Source organism: Aquila chrysaetos, chromosome 19, assembly GCF_900496995.4.
Source record: "Aquila chrysaetos chrysaetos chromosome 19, bAquChr1.4, whole genome shotgun sequence".
Classification (NCBI taxonomy): Eukaryota; Metazoa; Chordata; class Aves; order Accipitriformes; family Accipitridae; genus Aquila; species Aquila chrysaetos.
The window spans coordinates 6,375,741-6,394,977 of record NC_044022.1 but is presented as its reverse complement, the minus strand read 5'-3'; the positions used below and the strand labels follow the sequence as shown (position 1 = coordinate 6,394,977).

Sequence of the window (19,237 nt, the reverse complement as noted above, 5' to 3'; positions counted from 1 at the left end):
CTCTGGGTACCCAGCCCCCTGAGCTGGAGGACAGGGACGGGGAGCAGAATGAAACCCCCATAATCCAAGGGGAAATGGGTAGTGACCTGCTACACCGCTTAGACACACACAAGTCTATGGGGCCGGATGGGATCCACCCAAGGGTACTGAGGGAGCTGGTGGACGTGCTCACCAAGCCACTTTCCATCATTTAGCAGCAGTCCTGGCTAACCGGGGAGGTTCCAGTTGGCTGGAAGTTAGCAAATATGACACCCATCTACAAGAAGGGCCAGAAGGAGGATCTGGGGAACTACAGGCCTGTCAGTCTGACCTCAGTGACGGGGAAGGTTATGGAGCAGATCATCCTGAATGCCATCACGTGGCACGTACAGGACAACCAGGTGATCAGGCCCAGTCAGCATGGGTTTATGAAAAGCAGGTCCTGCTTGACTAACCTGATCTTCTATGACAAGGTGACCCGTTTCATGGATGAGGGAAAGGCTGTGGATGTTGTGTACCTGGACTTTAGTAAAGCCTTTGACATGATTTCCCACAGCATTCTCCTGGAGAAACTGGCTGGTCATGGCTTGGACGGGTGTACTCTTCGCTGGGTAAAAAACAGGCTGGATGGCCGGGCCCAAAGAGTGGTTGTGAATGGAGTTAAATCCAGTTGGCGGCCGGTCACGAATGGTGTTCCCCAGGGCTCAGTACTGGGGCCAGTTCTGTTTAATGTCTTTATCAATGATCAGGACGAGGGGATCGAGTGCACCCTCAGTAAGTTTGCAGATGACACCAAGCTGGGCGGGAGTGCTGATCTCCTTGAGGGAAGGAAGGCTCTACAGAGGGATCTGGACAGGCTGGCTGGATGGGCCGAGGCCAACTGTGTGAGGTTCAACAAGGCCAAGTTCCAGGTCCTGCACTTGGGTCACAACAGCCCCATGTAGTGCTACAGGCTTGGGGAAGAGCGGCTGGAAAGCTGCCCGGTGGAAAAGGACCTGAGGGTGCTGGTCGACAGCCGGCTGAATATGAGCCAGCAGTGTGCCCAGGTGGCCAAGGAGACCAACGGCATCCTGGCTTGTATCAGAAATGGTGTGGCCAGCAGGAGCAGGGAGGTGATTGTCCCCTGTACTGGGCACTGGTGAGGCCGCACCTCGAGTCCTGTGTTCAGTTTTGGGCCCCTCACGACAGGAAAGACATGGAGGGGCTGGAGCGTGTCCAGAGAAGGGCAACCAGGTTGGTGAGGGGCCTGGAGCACAAGTCTGATGAGGAGCGGCTGAGGGAGCTGGGGCTGTTTCGTCTGGAGAAGAGGAGGCTGAGGGGAGACCTTATCGCTCTCTACAACCACCTGAAAGGGGGCTGTAGTGAGGTGGGTGCTGGTCTCTTCTGTCAGGTGGCTGGAGATAGGATGAGAGAAAATGGCCTCAAGTTGAGGTAAGGGAGGTTTAGGTTGGATATTAGGAAAAATTTCTTTACTGAAAGGGTTATTAAGCATTGGAACAGGCCCCCCAGGGAAGTGGTGGAGTCACCATCCCTGGAGGTATTTAAAAGACGTGCAGATGTGGTGCTTAGGGACGTGGTTTAGTGGTAGACTTGGCAGTGTTAGGTTAGTGGACTCGATGATCTTAAAGGTCTTTTCCAACCTAAACGGTTCTATGATTCTATGATTTCAGCAACACTTTAAACCCCTAGATCCACAAGAAAAAACAAGATTGCTTGGCACACAGCAGTTTGGCTTTCTGGGAAGAGTATTCTCTTGTGAAGTTCCCACAACAAGGTATCTATCCAGTTAGGCTGATTCATGAAGATTTTCCTTTCCCTAAACAAGACTGACAAGATCCTTAAGAATATTTCAACGAGAAATCAGTATATTCCAGGACTTGTGGTTAAAACCACAACAAATTCTATGGGCCTGAGTTTGCAACCCCTACAAATAGAAACTCTTCAAGTAGTTCCAGTGAAATCAGTAGGACTGACTGAGAGAGACATAGATACTCACCACAGTCACAGAGCAGGCAGGCGCTCTGGGATGGGAAAAGTTCAAAGCATCATCCCAGGTTGAGCCTCTCCTGAAAAACTTACTCCTGCTGGAGAGTTTAACACTGATTTTGAGGCATGTATCAATCCTCTTCTGCATATACAACATCAGAAGCCAATACATACAAAACTGCTTGACACCCCACTGCAGAAAGTAGCTGTGCATCTTTGAATGTCCAAAACTGAAATTTTGAACTCCTGAGCAGAAGCCTGCTCTAGTTGCAACTGGCACAGGCTGGCTGTAAATTTTGGTAACATTTGGACTCAACAGAAGTGGCATGTCCTGAATCCTCTGCCTAATAGAGAGATATGAAACACCACCCCCAATTACAAGGCTGATCACGTGCTGTGCTTCTGCATATAGACTATTTAGATAAGGAAAACCAGGGGGTTGGGGTTCCATGCCAAAAAGAAGGGTCCATGAAAAGAAGTGATTGTCTTGGAAAAAATGGGGGAGAGGGTCTGGAAAGAAAGTGGTGAAGATGCTGGCTGCAGGAAAGATCCTGGAAGTGGCAGAAGATCCCAAAGAACAGGGACATGCATAGAGATAAATGCTGGGGAATGGCCAAGGACCTTGACCAGTAACACTTGTGGATGGTCAACACTGACAGCAGTGGCACAGCAGGAACCAACCCAACTCTCTGCCCAGCTTTCCCAGGCCAGCAGTGACCTCCCTGCAGGGAAGGGAAGTCGAGACGTAGGGAACATAACGCTGTGGTAGGAAAAAACAAATGACAACACGTAGGCTAAGAGTGCTAATCTCTCTGGTTCTGAAATAAACCCCAGTATCCAGATCCACTATAGGTTGCCATTTACTTAGTCTTGCCTGTGACAGCCAGCACTTGGCTAAATTTGAGTCTTTGCAGGCCACTTTCGTTAGAAACCGATGCAGACTTATGGCTTTAAAACAATTTTACTTGCTTGCACAGGAAAAGCATGATAAACACTCATTTTTCTGACTTCCAACGTCAAAAGACCAGAACACACCGCTCTTCATAGGCCTAGCTCTAAAGCCAGCCAGCAAGTTCACTTAAAAGCTCCCTCTCAGTCCCCTCTCTGGCTATTTCCAACTTTTCAATAAAATTCCATGCCCCTCAGTCATATTTTATCCCTTACACACAGCTGAAATCAAATGCAGTTGTCACTAATTGTTTACTTGGTCCTTGGAAAACATTTTGGACTTTGTGGCTGCTTTTCATACATCTTTTGGTCTGTGTGAAGATGCCAGTGATTCAGGAGTTCAACTGCTCTTCACATATATTCTGAATGAGCAGTAGTGGTGAGACCCATGAGCTCAATGAGATTTTGCCTAACCCCAAATGACAACAGTGCTTTCTATAAGCGCCTTAGGAAAACTTTTTGACAGAGCCTTATTTTTTTTGTTCGCTCCCCACCAGATACCTATCTTGTTACTCCATGTGCTCACTTCTCCCTCCTCCATTTTTAAAAATTTCTTTCTATATTGGCATTCAATTTTATAAAAGCACAGTGAAAGTCAACTGTCTAACACTATCAAAGAAATTCACCATTGCAATCTCTGACTTCTGTATCGTTAGAGTGGAGAAACTTCACTTGAATTTGGAAAGATCTTCCCTGAATGCAGCTTCTGTTGAAGCAAAGCTTCAAGTGCCTGCTTTTCATGCTTCTCTGAAATAGAAATAGCCTAAAAATATCCCTTTTTGGTACATCTCTCTTAGAAATTCTCTCAGAACCCCGTAACAAGAATATTTCTTCAAATGTCAAAATGAAATGCCAAACATTGGCTGTTCTAGTGTATGTACATACACTGTTGGATAAAACACTGCAAGCAACAGTTTTCATAGATACAGGAACCATAGGACTAATAAAAGAAATACCAAAATAAAACCCTTTAGATGTTTACTGAAACAGATGCTTACTCCAAAACATCGCACAAAACAAGTCCTTGCAAAAGTTATAGTCATTTTTTTATAGAGTCTAAAATTATACTCTGCTAACCACATTATCTTCTCTTCTAGTCACTCACACATTTTGCACACCCATGCAATGGCAAGCAATGAATTGAGTACAGTGTGGAATCTTTGAAAGCCAATGTTTCTTCATTCTACCCTTTATATTCCTTGCCCTCTCTCCAACTAAGAATTCCACTCCCTCAGCATCTCCTTTGCTGAGTACTGGGTGCAGCTCACAGACTATTACAGGTGGAACTGATAGCTGGTAGGTGTTCATTCTCTTCCTTCCCAGAAACCTGAAAATGAGAAACGCTCCAAACGCACAATTTCAATCTAGATGAGTCCATCAGTTTAGAGAATGGGATAAAGGAAATAAGTTTGCATATAATATTGTTCTGGTTCATTTCCTTGAAATGAACTGGCAATTCCCAGTTGCTGAACAAGGTAATAAGTACCTTCAGAGAAATGCTGCTTGACACCATGAATTTGGGCTGATTTATTGAAAAAAAAAAAAAGCCATTTAGGGTGAATTCTAACATTTATTCTACAGTTCAGCCACTGTACTGAACCCTTCCTTCTCCTTCCCCAGCATCCTCCAAAATGCACTCCATGCTACAGAGAAAAGATATTTATACTTACTTACCTTTTTTGTGTGACAATACTACTGTCCAAGCTTTCTCTGCATTGGCCTGCTGACTCTATAGTATGCATCAAATTGCCTTCAGTCATATACCAGAAAACGGAGATGTGTCCAGAGCTGCAAGATAGAGCCCTGCAAGATGCTTTGCGGCTCTTAGTGGTAGAAGAAACTCGCTGCCCAACATCAAGCTACTGAGAGGTGCTGTTGTTGCATTTTATGATGCAGAGACCAATGGTGGCACATCTAATCATGGGTGGCTCCTTCACACTTTAGACATTATGTTATGGCCAACACCTGTATTATTCTCTGTCCTTGCTTCCCATCAATCTTATTGAATCATGTACTACTCTAAAGAAAATACAGCTCTCTGGAAGTTTGTGTATTTGCTTAGCACCACTATTATAACACTGTTAGTCTTTTCCCCAGTCTCCTTCCTGTGCCTTCTGACAAGGTTACTGGTATAGAAACACCAGCTCAAGTGATACACATACCCAAATGAGAAATTACGCTCTACAAGCCAAATGGTACAGTTTGACTTCCCGCACAGACACCCAAAGGCACTCCCAAAACTTACAGCATTCAGATTAGAATTGCTTTTTGTTGGCTACGTCCGCCAATAGAGAAGCAGCACAAGATACCGGTGCTGCCGCCAGCTGTCAACAGGAAAGCCGAAGAGGACAGGCTGCACCGGCTGACCCGCAGCAGCCGGCAGGGTACTGGGGAGGGCTGCACTCCTTCCAGCCTCACTACTCCTGAAGCCTGTGTACCCACGTTTGCCTTAGAACAATATAAGAGAGATCATTTCCACTCCTCGGGGCTTTTTGGATCAAATGTTGACATAATACAATTGGGAAAAAATGATCTCATGAAACACATACTGTAGGGAGGAAAGGGAATAAAGGTATGTTCCACATTGATCTGGAAATATTTTCCCATATGAAATAGTTATGCTTGTCTCTTACAAAAATGTAATCCAACCAGTGTAGGAAAGAAACAGTGGTGTGCAGCACAAATTCAGCTAAACAAACAAAAAAATCCCCCACAAAACAAAGCCCCTTTATAATATGTAAATTCAAATAAAAACACAACATGACCCTCCAACCCCCAAGGAATGAAGGGAAAAACAACATCCCAACCAAACCCCAAATATCTGCTATCTGGGCTTTCCTGCATCCATCAGAAAACAAAGCAACTTAAGTGTGACAAAAACAAGCTATAAAACCACTAATTCCAACCTCACAGACAGTCACCTCCTGCCCTCTGGAATAGATCCCATCTGCTGCTCTTATTTTCTAAAGGAGCCACAGCTTCATTGCTATGAGCTTAAATGCTCTTTTAAAAATGATCTTACATACACAATTACCCTACCACCTTCCCTTCTTTGTGTCCTAGAGAATATAGGAAAAACAGCATATTGATCTCCCTACTCTCACGTCCACTCTCTCCTGCCCATCCTCATCATCCCAGACCATTTAGGCAATAAACTCCACACAGCAACAGGATATTGCTTGATGCCTTCACACTGCCTGGAAACGTGGCTGGTTCCCACGTATGACAACCACAGACAGGAGTGCTAAATAGTGAACGCGTGCAGAGGCAGACCCAAATCTCTTGGCGACGAAGCCTCTTGCATTGCCCACCCTACCCATCCCCCACGTAGCACGCTGCTAGCCTACAAAGTTGATCTGCAAAAGATGCCACAGAAGCCAAGTGCTTCACAAGAGGCATAAAAACTGTTTGGCTACTCTCCAGTAATGCCATCCAACAGAAAAAAAGTTTTTTCTTTTATCGAGATGCACAGAAACCCTTGTCATGACAAACCCACACTGTACAGCTGTTTGATTTTCCTCCTTAAATTTCTGATGCAGAACGCAGCCTACATCAGAAATGCTCTGATCCAGTATGGCAAGTCACACATTCTTACTTTGTCCTTGCTCATCAACGGGACTCAAAACACAGACTTTTTTTGTAGACATGAGTATTAGTACACACTGCCTCTGGTACAATACAGTAGCTGCTTTTCTATATTTAAAAGCCAGCTGTTTCTAATTAAAAAAATACTGAAGAGGATATCTTCCAAACATCTTTCCATGAGCATGCAACAAGGCTTCACTACTTTTAAATATATGAAAAAGTGATTTGGGGAAATTTTGAAGGACATTGAGCAACCCTGGACTCCAAATTGAAAAAAGATGCAATTTTTGAAGCACAGTCCATTACCATGGAACGGTAACTATCCTGAGTGAAGGAGCTTGTTCCTGGACACCGCAATACCCCACTCCAAAACCAATAAATCTGGATAATCTGCCAATTATGCAGAAGTGTTAAGTGTTCTTTGTGTGCGCTGTATTTCTATTTAAGCTACTGAGCAGCATTTAAACTTGTTAAGGCTACATGATCTCCAAACAGACGTTGGCCAGACAGCGTGGCTAGCATCCAGGTTACACTGCAACACTGAAGGAAAACCAGCTGACACCCGCTGCACCATCTGTACAACCTGCAGGTAACCATTTATCTCCACTCACTTTCCTGTTGCTCCCCCATCTAACACACTAGCCTATTAGCCTCAGCTCTTCTGCAGGGAAGGAATAAAGACCGAAGCGAAGATGGGCACATGAAAACTTCAGCGAAGTTTGAAGGCCAGCTGACTGCCTCACTCTGCACTGCCAGTTCCCAAACCAGAACAAGTTTTTACGCTCATGGCTTAACCCTATTTTCATATGGCTCTATATAGGAAATGCCAGCACAATGCTGGGCACAGCTGCATATACAGTCCCGCTTTAAAACCTTCATGAAATACTTCCAAAGGAGAAATAATTCTGAGACATCTTTTAGAAATGTTTAGGATATGTTCACTGCAGAGTTGCCAAATTGGTAAAGTAGCATGTTTTGGGGGGGGTAGCCTCCAGAAAATAAGCATGTTTAATCTATTAGTTTTGTATTCAGGAGTTATTAAAATATTTATTTTTCTTTATCTCAGTTTTTTCATCTTTCTGGGGTATGACAAAGAACAACACAATGCCAGGGATCTAGAGGTGAGAGATTCAGTTCTAAAAGCCATGTGTGGTTCATAAAAACAACAAACCCACTCCTTCAACAGATGCTTAAAAATATATGCATGCTTCATTATTCTAATTTGTCTGCTCAGAGCCTAGTCCAAAACTGCAGAAAAAGTTCCAAAACCACATCAAGTGCCATGGAGACCGCTGTGCATAATAATAAAAACAAACATGATCAGCAGGCATTAAGGACATCAATCTGCAGGCAAACTCTGATTTCTGCCTAACAGCTGGATGAAGCATTTCCACAGACCAAAACATTAACACCACAATGTAATATGCAACCGGTTGCAGACAAACCAACCACAATCAGAACGGCCGATTTTCTAACTAGCACCAAACTGCGGAAATATGAGAAGCCAGAAAGAACAACAACTGAGATCTCTGGAAAAAGATTCAAACGTAGAGAGAAAGGCAAAAACATTCTGGAAACACAAAAACGTACATTAAGCTGTCAGTGTTTCAGTGTGGATTTGAAAGAGCAGTAACGTGAAACCTGTTTATTACATTGCAATAACGATTATTATCTTGCCTCCAGGATTTTTTGGTTTTGTTTTGTGTTGTTTCCAAGTCTTACAAACCATGAAGTTTTCTCACACACTTTGGCAAGAACTGAATCAGCAAGATTTAAGAGAGCTTCAGACCGAAGGCCAGCTACAAAACTGGCCATGCAACCAGAGTCCATCAGACCCTCTAGATCACCTCCCGCCCTCAAAAACCAATGATGTAGTGCAAAAGCTAAGGTGAAACTGTCTTGCTAATGGCATGCACATAGAGAAGAATGGGAAGCTTTGCTAAAAGAGGGTTAGATGTTTTCTTGACAAACCATTAATATGAGTAAGTCTTGCTATTGTCACATTACATGGGATCAGAGATCTCGATTACTGGGATCTTTTAAAAAAGCACCCTTAATCCAGGCAAAGCTGATGCACAGCTTCCTTAAAGCCTGTACGTAAGTAGACAAATAACCTAGCAAGAATTTGACAGTTTAGCTGGAAGAAAATAAGTATCTTCTGTCAAGTATGTGGGCAGCACAAGGAAACAAAAAGCACGCCTGCCATTACAGCTATGAAAGCGGCTCTTATATGTAGCTGTTTCCACTAAGCAGAAGCAGAGTTGGTGGTGCAATGATTAATTGGATTGTGATTTTGATGAAGCTTCTCTCAACTGCAGTTGAACAAAATTAACTGGAAAGTGCAGCAGCTCCAACTTCAAAACCTCCAGCCGTGAGGAAGCTGGAGGCCTCAGATGAGAAAGGGCTTCCTAATGCCGTCCTGAGATCAAATTAATGGGTTCCAAACCCAAAATTATTCTTAAACCCCAGTTCTGAGATATGCCCACATACAGCACAAAGCAAAAGCGTAAAAACCTAGAAATTACTAACCTGCACTTCAGATAAACCACAACACATGACCCTCTCAAAACCAGATTAAAACCCCCACTCTTTTAACCACCCTCCTCCAGGCTGGAAGAATGAGACTGATACTGATCTTTCTAAAGACATTTCCTTAATGCTAACAACAACTAATGAGGCAGAGACAAAACACAACACTTACATTAAGGAGGGGGGGGAAGTGACAGCTCAGTAGTAGTTCCTTCTTCATCCACAACCAATAACAGATGCTTCAGAGGCGTGACAGAACACCCCTTCCCTGCCACCCCCACTCTCCCTTAAAACACTAAAAATACAGTATGTTAGCTTTGGATGGGGAAGTAAGATATCTGTTGTTCTTCATGTTAGATATGTCTGGATCAAGACTCAAAGCGTGATCACTTTCATACACATATATAACATCTTCTTGTATACATACAAATGCTTTCAGGTACAGGTATCTAGGTGTGTGCATGGGTGGGAATTCCTGCACACAGACTTTGATCCATACCATGTAATATTATTTCCATAAACCTAAAGTATGCTACAATTCCTATGAAGAAATCCATACGAGAAAAGAATATGAGCAGCATTTCACTCAACACCTGTATGACATACGCAAGAAAAGAGCGCAAATAATATTGCTGACTGTTCTCTTTGGGGCATGAAATCCCGATCCACCAGGCAAACAGAATACCCAAGACTGCATGAGAGCAGAATTACAGCTAATGTGCTGATCAACAAAATACCACCAGGTTACAAGCCACAAGCCCCAAAAGTTCTGGAAAAAGATAATTTGAAAGGCACTCACATCCGTAGAACAGCACATTTCTGTACCACCTCTTAATGAGCATCAAAGTGGGTAGCACTTTTTAAAAACATCAGCATCCACTTGTTTCCAACAATCTGTGGCAGCAAGTCATAACTACTGGAAGGTGGGTAAGGATTTACATATTGTACAAAATACTGTCCTCTGGGAGTGCTCATCTAAAGTCAGCTCCCATTCAAGTATCCTGGCTCCAACGGCAAGACAAAAAAAATAGGCACTGACTTTGCTCATTGTCACTGTTCTCTGCAAATACAAAAAGAACTTCTCTCAAAAAACCTTACAAATATTCAGGAAAGCCAAGAGAGCTACCAGAGGGCTTCCTTTGGTACATTCCTTGGTCTCACATTATTGCTTCTGATACTATTAAAGGAAAATACTATTTGTGTGTCTGAAAAGGTTCCCCCAAAACAGCCAGAGAGTTTATTTCCAAAGTACCAGATGTCATACTATTGGAAAACTTCTGTTAAGGCCTACTGAGACTTTTATCACAGCTTTGTCTTCTTATGTTACATGTATTCTATTATGAATACTGTAGTAGAAACAGAAGAAATATGTTGACTTCTTTGACAGCAGAGATTAACAAAGTTGCTTCCCTTTGCCCTCAAGGAGGAAAAAAAAATGGTATTATTTTCCCTGTGAGAATGCTCAAGATATAATGGGCAAGAGAAAGAAATACTTAGTGAAAATGGTTTAATAAATCCCAGCAGAAACAAAGCATCTTTTCACATACTTAAAAGTCTGCAAGGCTCCATGCTGACATTTGATGAATGGATGGAATAAAATGTTTTGCACCTCCTATGCCTTCTACTGATGGCATAAAGTCCCGGCTGGCACAGATGCTAGGTGAGTATTACAGTGAAATACAGCTCCCTTCAAGTGCTACTGGATTTGCATAGTATGAGGATCTAAAATATTCTGGAGTTCAGTTTATTTGAAGATAAACACACTATCGAGATTCAAAACCAAAACAAAGCTTTTAAGATACCTTGATTACTTGCATATGCAGAAAAGAAGATAGCGGGAATAAAGGAATAACTGAAGTCTGGGAAGCAGCAAGGCAATTCATTTTACTGAACACAGCCTAACACGATCCCAGCTCATTTCACCACGTGGTGGTTTTATGACAGCAACTGATTACTCAACAGACTTTGTATAAGTTAATGCGAGTGGTAAGCAACTTCCCTTTACCTTGGGAGCTTTCCTTGATTTTAAAAAAGGATAAAAAAACCCCGCCAAATCCAGTCTCCTCCAACTGCCACTCCTTTTCTCAAAAAGACAAGAAAGCAGTGATAGAATAGTATCGATCCCCCCAACACACACACTGAAAGCCACACAACAGATTATTTCTGACTGCTTGTATTCATAAAGTGTCTTTCTAGAATAATGAACGACCCAGGGACACAGCTCCACAAGAACTGGACCAGACAATCGAAGTAAATGTGTTCTGCACCAAAAAAAAAAGTACATGAGATTATTTTCATCTCAACAAGATACTAGTACCACTTCTCAAGTCATAATATCAGAAAACCAGAGCATAAAACCAAAGTTTAAATAGAAACACTATCTAAAAACATATTCAAGTAAAACCAAAACCTTATTAACATGAAGCTTTTGTTCCCAGACCTGTGGTTTATGTTGGAGCAAATATTGAATGACACAATATGAATTTTGTTGCAGTTACAATTAAAAAAAAATGGGAGCTACTTTAAAAAAAAACAAACAACACAACACCAAGCTAAAGCTGATAGCCTAACCCTTCTTGTATGAAGGAACAGCTCACCTTATTGTTTGTGTTTTAGAAGGCTGACATGTTAATGGCAGCACTTACAAGTGTGCTGTTCAGAACAAGTAGTTCACGGCTCTGCATGATACTCAAGTCAAATTTCTGCTCCATATGTGAAAATGTGAATTAGAGCTACTGATGCTGTATGTGCTGTGAAACACACAAACATCACCATGAAGTACTATCAGAGGACCGAGGCTTTGTCTGTCTATCACTCACTTGCTGATCCCAGCCTGTCAGTTGTCACTCTCTGCTGTAAAAAGCTGTCCATGAAAATCTACCATAGCCTCCCTTATGCCCACTGTTCTAGCACAAGATAATAAAATATGTATTGGGCCAGAACAGTAACAAAATCATGCGTGACTGCTCTTGTTGAGTACAAACATGAGAGTAACCTCAAAAATCTCTAATTGGCTTGCCAACACTTAGCTTTTCTAATTATTATTTTCTAGTACACAAAGGTGACATGAGTTAAATGTGCTTAGATTCTTTGTTAAAATTAGTTTGCTTTGCTTCTTCCTGTACCATAAACAGCATCTTTGCATCAAGGAAAACTCTAAACTTACTATAAAATACCTTTTTTCTGGTAATTTTGACAGCAGTTCCACTTCTACAGAATAACTTTTTAACATACATTTATTAAGTCCTTCATTGTTCACGGTAAACCCCTATTTTAAATACGCACAAGGCTCTTGAGTGATTTTGACAGGCTCATGACTCAATCTTCTCACTATGGGTTGAAATAATGACACCGAAGGGAAAATTTCACCACCTGGAACTCAGCTGACACTGAAGGAACAAATCCAAAATTCCTCTAGTATTATAAAGGGACCAGTAACATATCAGCTTCCCTTCTGCTTCTGACCATCTCATCTTATTCTCAAGTAAATTCTGGTTTATTTTAAATGAATGCAGGAAAAAAAGGAGGAGTATGAAAGCAAAATATATGGAAGAGAAAGAACCCATGATAAAAAACCAAAACGTCAAAACAAATAAACTAAATTTCTACATAGCATTTTGTCAAACACACAAAGTCTTACTGGGAAAGCACTAATGAAAGAGCCAGTCTCACTGCTATCCAGGTGAACTAAGCACTGTTATATAGTATCCACAGTGCATATAATCACATATGATATCACTTTTGGGGAGAGAAAAAGCTCTTCTAATGAGGAGATTAAGCTAAATGAATGCAGGGATTAAAAAAAAGGTTAAACTTAAGTACAAGCACTCTTCCTAAAGCGCAGTTCTTTTCCAAGCATTGTGTGAGCGTTCAGGAAGCAGCAAGAAGCAGCGCTGGCGACAGCGGGGCGCTGCACTGAGCACCTTACCGCGCAGCCGAGCGTTCGTACTGACCTGCCCCAGCATGTCTGGTGCGATGGGAAACGTCGGCCAGATGGCTGAGTAGACACCGAAGAACACCAGCCAGAGCAGCATGCTTCCCCAGACGGCCAGGTGACTGAACTGTCAAGGAGAAGGGAAAGGAGGAGAGTCAACGCAGGGCACCTCCTCCATCCACCTAACCTAGAGGTATTTCTCTGTTCAGGTCTCTCTCAGGTCTGTCTACCGCACTTGGTTTCACGCCAGTAGCACAGGTTGTTTAAACAGTATCAACCAGCTCTCCTCTTTAATTTTTGCCTCACTACAAGGCAGACAGATAGTCCTCTCGGCCAATCTGTCTTTCTTGGAGCTCCAAAAACTCATCAGATTTTCCTTGGTACTCTGATTTCTCTCACCTAGTTCCCGCTTCCTGTTGCGCACACGCCAGGTTCAACACATACATCAAAAGGTAGACATTTTCAAAGGCTCAGGTTAAAGTTCACATGGACAAATCCCGCATGGCAGAGTGCATGCATACAGGCCATGTGCACCACTCGCAGACCTTTCAGAGAGGAAGACTCAGTGCTGTGTAATGCACTACCACAATCAACATCTACTAATCACCTTTGCTTTTTTTGTCTTAAAGGTGTCCTAAGTGATGCGATGCAGTTTCTATCTTTACTGGTTCTTTAATCTGTAGACTCACTAAGAGTAAACAAAAGTAGTATTAAAGTGACCAAGAGCATGTCCAGCATAGACTTCGTTTCAGTTGCATTAAATAAAGTAATTTTTCCTACACACCCAAACTATTTTGCTGTTCAGGATGATTTAAGCTGTTCTACTTTTACACTGCAGTGGATGGAATCAGCAATTTCAGTTGTAACAAGCAACTGAGCTCATTATTGGCTCCAGCTTTTGTGGATGCCAACAACTCCCGTGGCTGATGACTTTGGCTCCAATTCAGTGAAGTACCTGCATAAATCTTAATTACTAATTACATATGGGTATAGGAACATGGGAATGAATTAACACACTGGTTGCTGTGGTGGACACAGTGTGTATGTTTAGTTCTCAGCTTTATACTTCCTATTTGATGACTGTACTTGTTCACTTTTTGAACAGTATGTCTAAGAAACAAAGTGTCTAACTGAGTATAGCAGTTCTGCCCCCTGCGAGATAGACACAAACTTCTGGAAGGAGGAGAAAATTTCTCCTCCTCTGGAAGCACTGAGCATCCTCAGAAAGGAGAGCTTTCTCCAGCACAGGCGGTGAAAACAAAGCAGCACGGACTCTGCAGCACCAGTGCAGTGCAGACTGGCAGATAGCTGGGAGCAACTGGAAGCTGCCTTACAGTAGAAGCATTCATATGGCAAAACATCAGAAGCGACGGAAAGAACACTCTTCTAGGCACTCTCAGAAAGCTGGAATTTTGTTCAACCCTAAAAGTTGCTGGGCTAATGAGCAGTACATAGGATAGGCCCCTTCATGGATAGACACAGTGGGCAGGAAGATTTGCTTTCAACTGGAGATCTGACCAGCAACTGCTTTATTTTAAAAAACCCACATTTTTAAATTCAGTTTTAATGTGAATAAAACTAAGAGACTGGAAGGTTTTCGGGTTTTTTTGTTTTGTTTTGTTTTGTTTTTTGTGGTTTTTTTTTTTAACACTTGGAGGAAGGGGGATATTTTACCCTTTTGGTCTACTTGCTTTTCTGAAAACTAGGGACAATTCATGTCAAGATTCTGACTAAAATAAAGCCTTGCCACAGTGAGCAACTGTAGTGCTCAGCTCCCAAAAAACAAGTACTGCAAGGCTGCTGCAAAAACTCATCTTTAAGAAAAGCCAGCCCCATGCAAAGGCAGAACAGCACCAGCACCGCTTTCCCAAAGGACATGACACCTTCTCTTGAGCCACACAGCCTTCCTTCCAAACAAGTCGACAGAAGGCTCTGGATAGCTTGGACTGATGCTTCCAAGTTGCAAACTCCTACAGACTTTATGATTAAAACCAGTAACGATAAAAGCAAGCAGGGAAACCAATCCAAGACACAGTCTTATTTAAGAGGTGTATTTATGCTATTGAAACGACATTGGTTTTTTTGTCTCCCTCCTGATTTTCTTCCCTGTCTGCTGGTAGGACAGTTTGAATTTTGCAGCTTTTCACCTTGCCCTTTCCAGCTCAGCAAAGACTTTACTCATTTAATGCTGTCTTTATCTTCTCTCATGGTTGTCCCAATCATGTCTTTATCTCAGGCTAGTTTATCCTCACTAAGGCTATCCTCTGCATCCTATTAACCTGAAATAGTTCATATAGCATGGTAAAGCGGTGAAGAAAGCTGTAAGTGTTTGGGAAAAAGCCTAGTGCAGTGTTCCAGATAGGTAACCCATAACATGAAGCTGCTTCACACAGCTCCAACATGCGGATTTTGTGATGCAGCACGTTACCACTTTTACGGAAGCCTTTCTTTCCACACTACCTCCTGGATATACCAGGCTCCCAACCCCTTCGAATCGGCATTATTTATTTAAAGCTTTCAGCTAAACCCATCATGTTCTCCCAAGTGGCAGCATCCCTCTCACTCTCAAGAACAAATTGCATGTAACCAATCCACTTGATGATGGAGAAGAGGCTTAACTCAATGTTGTACATTTAATACTCTTCAAGTAACCTAAAGATTCTCTGTGTGTTGATTCACTCACAGCTGAAACAATAACTGTAATCAACATCAGATTCCAAGATGATGAGAGTCACTGGTCCAAGCAATGGGACAGGAATTAGAAATGTATATAGAAAAACGCTGATTCTAAACACAATGACTTTTTTATGCATAACAATAATTTCTCCATAAAATGCCAGTGTTAAAGAAAACTGAGATCTACTAAATGTTACGGTATCTTTTAAAATAAAAATATTTTAAAATAAAATTTAGATAATAGGGGATCATAATTATCCCCAAGTGACTGAAAAGACACCAATTACCCAGGGAAGGGGAGAGAGGAGGAACCATCAAATAATTCACAACATAACAGGATCTAAACAGGCTCACGTGCCTCCAGTGCAGACTTGGATACATCCTCTTCTAGTGCATGAGGGATTAATTTAAGTATTTTTGCATTTTAAAATGTTGGTACACAACACAGAACTTATGCATAAGCAACAGCAAAAAAAGAACAGATTTTATTTTCAGATGAGAGAATGAGGCAGAGAATATTAGCATCTCCCTAATAATTAAATAACCTATACAGATAGTATTTCATCTTTAAAATTCAGAACAGACATCAGCTCATTAATCTTAACAATTCCTCTGGGAGGAATGAAAGAAAACATTTCACAACTAACAGAAGCAATGAGGTTAGGAGATTTAAGCCAAGCCCCTCAAAGAAACTGCTAAACTAAGAATATTAGAGTCCTCAAAACAGCTCGGTCTTGAGGGCAGCGTCTTAGTATGTCATGAAAACTAGATTCCCGTAAGGCATCTCATAGGTGGGGAGAAACAGGGACTCCATCAAAATCAAGAGATTAGTGTTTCAGAGGAGCTGGGGGAAAGAAGGGGAGAAAGTTGTCAAAGGTTGATCAACACAGGAACCTTCCTACCCCCCATATTCTTTAGAGGTCGCTGCCCTGCCGGATTCTGACACCTGTCAGTAACAGAGCTCGCTCTCACTGCAAGTAAATGTCTCCATCTAGGAATCAACATAACCATTTGACTAACACCCTTATTACACTAAGCTTCCAAACAAAAATATCTCATCCAATGTGAAGTCACCAGTGCTTTTTATTAGCTTCAAAGACATTTTCAAAGCCCAGTTGTTTATCTATGCGCAGACACCTTTCATTCCCTATTGCATTGATTTTTAAAGGGGCTACAGAGTACAAAGATGATGTTCTTGATCTATTTCCTTAAGCAATTACAGTAGTATGTTGATTTCACACAAAATTTAGTCAATTTTAAATAGGTATGTTGGCAATATACTTCTAGCATTCTCTTCCTACTTCTGACAGGCTGCCCTTTTTCATCACACATATCACGTGATCTACGAGTTCATTCTCCTCTCACATCCAGTACTTACAGAGCTTTGCAACTTATGCTGACAAGAAAGATCCAATTAAAACACTAAAGCCTCAAATGATTTTTAGGACTTCTTTTCTGTATTAATACTCATTGGGGAGGAAGGTATTCTAATAAGATATACTGGAAAGTACTTACTCTAGTCCACGCAGTTGTTTCTAAGCCAGCTTTCAGACAAACAGTGACTACAACATACTGCAAGGAAAAAAGAAAGAGACACCTTCAGTACTAACACTCTCAAATTCAAAGGTGTTCATGGCCCGATCTCCCCTTTACACCTAAAAAGTTACTACCACTTAGGTGCCAACCCAGGACCTTGGCAGTGTGGGATGGGGGAAGGACAGAGCAGAAGATATTGTTGGTGCATGTCTGGAAAAAAAAAGAAATGAAAGAAGAAGGATGGAAATCATGCAGACAGCATAAGTTTGATTTTACTTTACTTGTACACTTTCTTCTGGTTTACATCATCTTCTGATGGTATAAAAAAAATTGTAAAGAAATTCTACCATTTAGAAATTGCTAGGATACACAAACTTACAGTGTAAACTATGTTTCCAACAAATAAATAGTCAATTCCCTGGCCATTAGTGAATACTGCATCTGAAAGGAGAAAAAAAGAGAAATTATCACATTTGTTATCAGTTTATTAACAGAATGGATGAAATAACAAGGAGATTTTCAGGAAAAAATAACTGGTCCCAACCTTGCCTTTTAGAACATTTAAGAGCACTTTTAGAAGCTGTGAGATAATGGTAATGCAGAAGCTGTGGTAAGCCAGGACTGAGACACGATGCTTGGATAGAGCATATATCCATAGTCCTGGTTTCCAGAAGCCATTCTAGCAAAATGGGAAGTGTTTGCCAGACCCTAATGGGTAATTTGCCCGTAAGAGCTGAGGTATGTCAGCGTCACTTGTTCTGTCACCATCTGTTCTGTACTACTTATTGACACCTTTAACAAATCCCATTATTTGCTGTGCCTGTGAAGAAAAAGCCTGTAAAACACCAGCTGATTTGTGGTGAAATAGAGCTGAAATAAGAAAAGCCGCAAAGGTTCCATCTCTAAAGGACACGTGTAACATCTACAATATCTTACTGGAGGTTAATTCTGTACCTGAGCAGCATTCAGTCTACGCACCCTTGCCCTAGTCAAGCGTGCGCAAGGGTAAGTACGCGTTAATCTATCGTTTGAAAGTGCCAACCGTGGCAATACTTCAAATGTCTGTTTAGTCTTTCTTAGTCCTTGTTGAATAAAAGCGGAACACCATGAAAGCACATTCGACAGCCACGCTAATGCCAAATGAACTTGTACTCACAGGAGCTTTCAAGCATTACTCAAGCATGATAAGTAGTGCTGTTTTCACAGGTTTTAAGACAACTGCTAGAGAAATACACAAACAGCAGGGATGAAAAAGGCTTAAGATAAAACCTTGGACCTGTTCCTAAACACATACTGCCTAGCACAGTGCTTCTACTACAAGGGTACCATTTTGCCAGATTTATTTGCAAAACTGGATCTGACATTCTTAAACTAGGGTCATCTACTTAGTTAACTACGTTCCTGTAACGTAGGTCTCCAGGATCAGTAAGTTACTGAGTCTACAGAGAAGAGTCCCTGACACCCTGACCTCTGTGTGAAGACTTTGCTCAGCTTATGGGTAAAAGGACTATATATTTAGTCAGTGCAGTTACCCCAAGCTACTTGCTATGTTTTTCTTCTACAATGGCTGGATATGGTTGTCTCCAAAGAACTGACAGTTTGTGAATGTTCTCCAGAAGTTGCTGCTTCTATATCCCTGCTTTCTTTTCTCTTCGAAACCCCAACTACTAAGAAACAGCACCAGACAGACTAGTCACTAACATTGCAACAGGAGCTAAAGCCTGAGACAGCTTGGTTAGGAATTGGTTTGTTTCTAGCCACTGGCATCTCTATCAGCCCAGCTCCTCCCCTGGTACGCTGTGGCTTCGGGCATTTACCACATCATTCACAAATACACATCAAGTTTTAACAGTCACTTCGCTCTTTCCTCTAATGTCAATGAAAAAGGTGAAGAGCACCAGAGAATTGAGCCTTCCATGTCCAGTGAACCCTGCTGATGCCAGCAGTCTCAGTTTATTAAGAAAAAGGCATGCCTAAATACATATTGGCTTTGATAGATCTAGAATAAACTGACCTAATGACTTTGCTAATATATTGCTCTAGTACAACAACACAGTGCATATT

General features: G+C 41.8%; 1 protein-coding gene across 5 annotated transcripts in view; it reads right to left on the bottom strand.

Moving 5' to 3' along the window:
* The window catches only part of ATP8A2 (ATPase phospholipid transporting 8A2), a 356,040-nt gene that overhangs the window by 95,150 nt on the left and 241,653 nt on the right, over positions 1-19,237 (bottom strand). For all 5 annotated transcript variants that reach the window (XR_003927481.1, XM_030042177.2, XM_030042178.1 and 2 more), the window contains 3 exons: positions 17,553-17,614; positions 17,153-17,209; positions 12,981-13,088 (listed from right to left, as the gene is read on the bottom strand). Coding sequence is in view for 4 of the 5 variants with exons in the window: in XM_030042177.2 (XP_029898037.1) it covers positions 12,981-13,088; positions 17,153-17,209; positions 17,553-17,614 (227 nt within the window). In the remaining variant the exon portion in view is untranslated. The remainder of the gene's footprint in view (positions 1-12,980; positions 13,089-17,152; positions 17,210-17,552; positions 17,615-19,237) is intronic.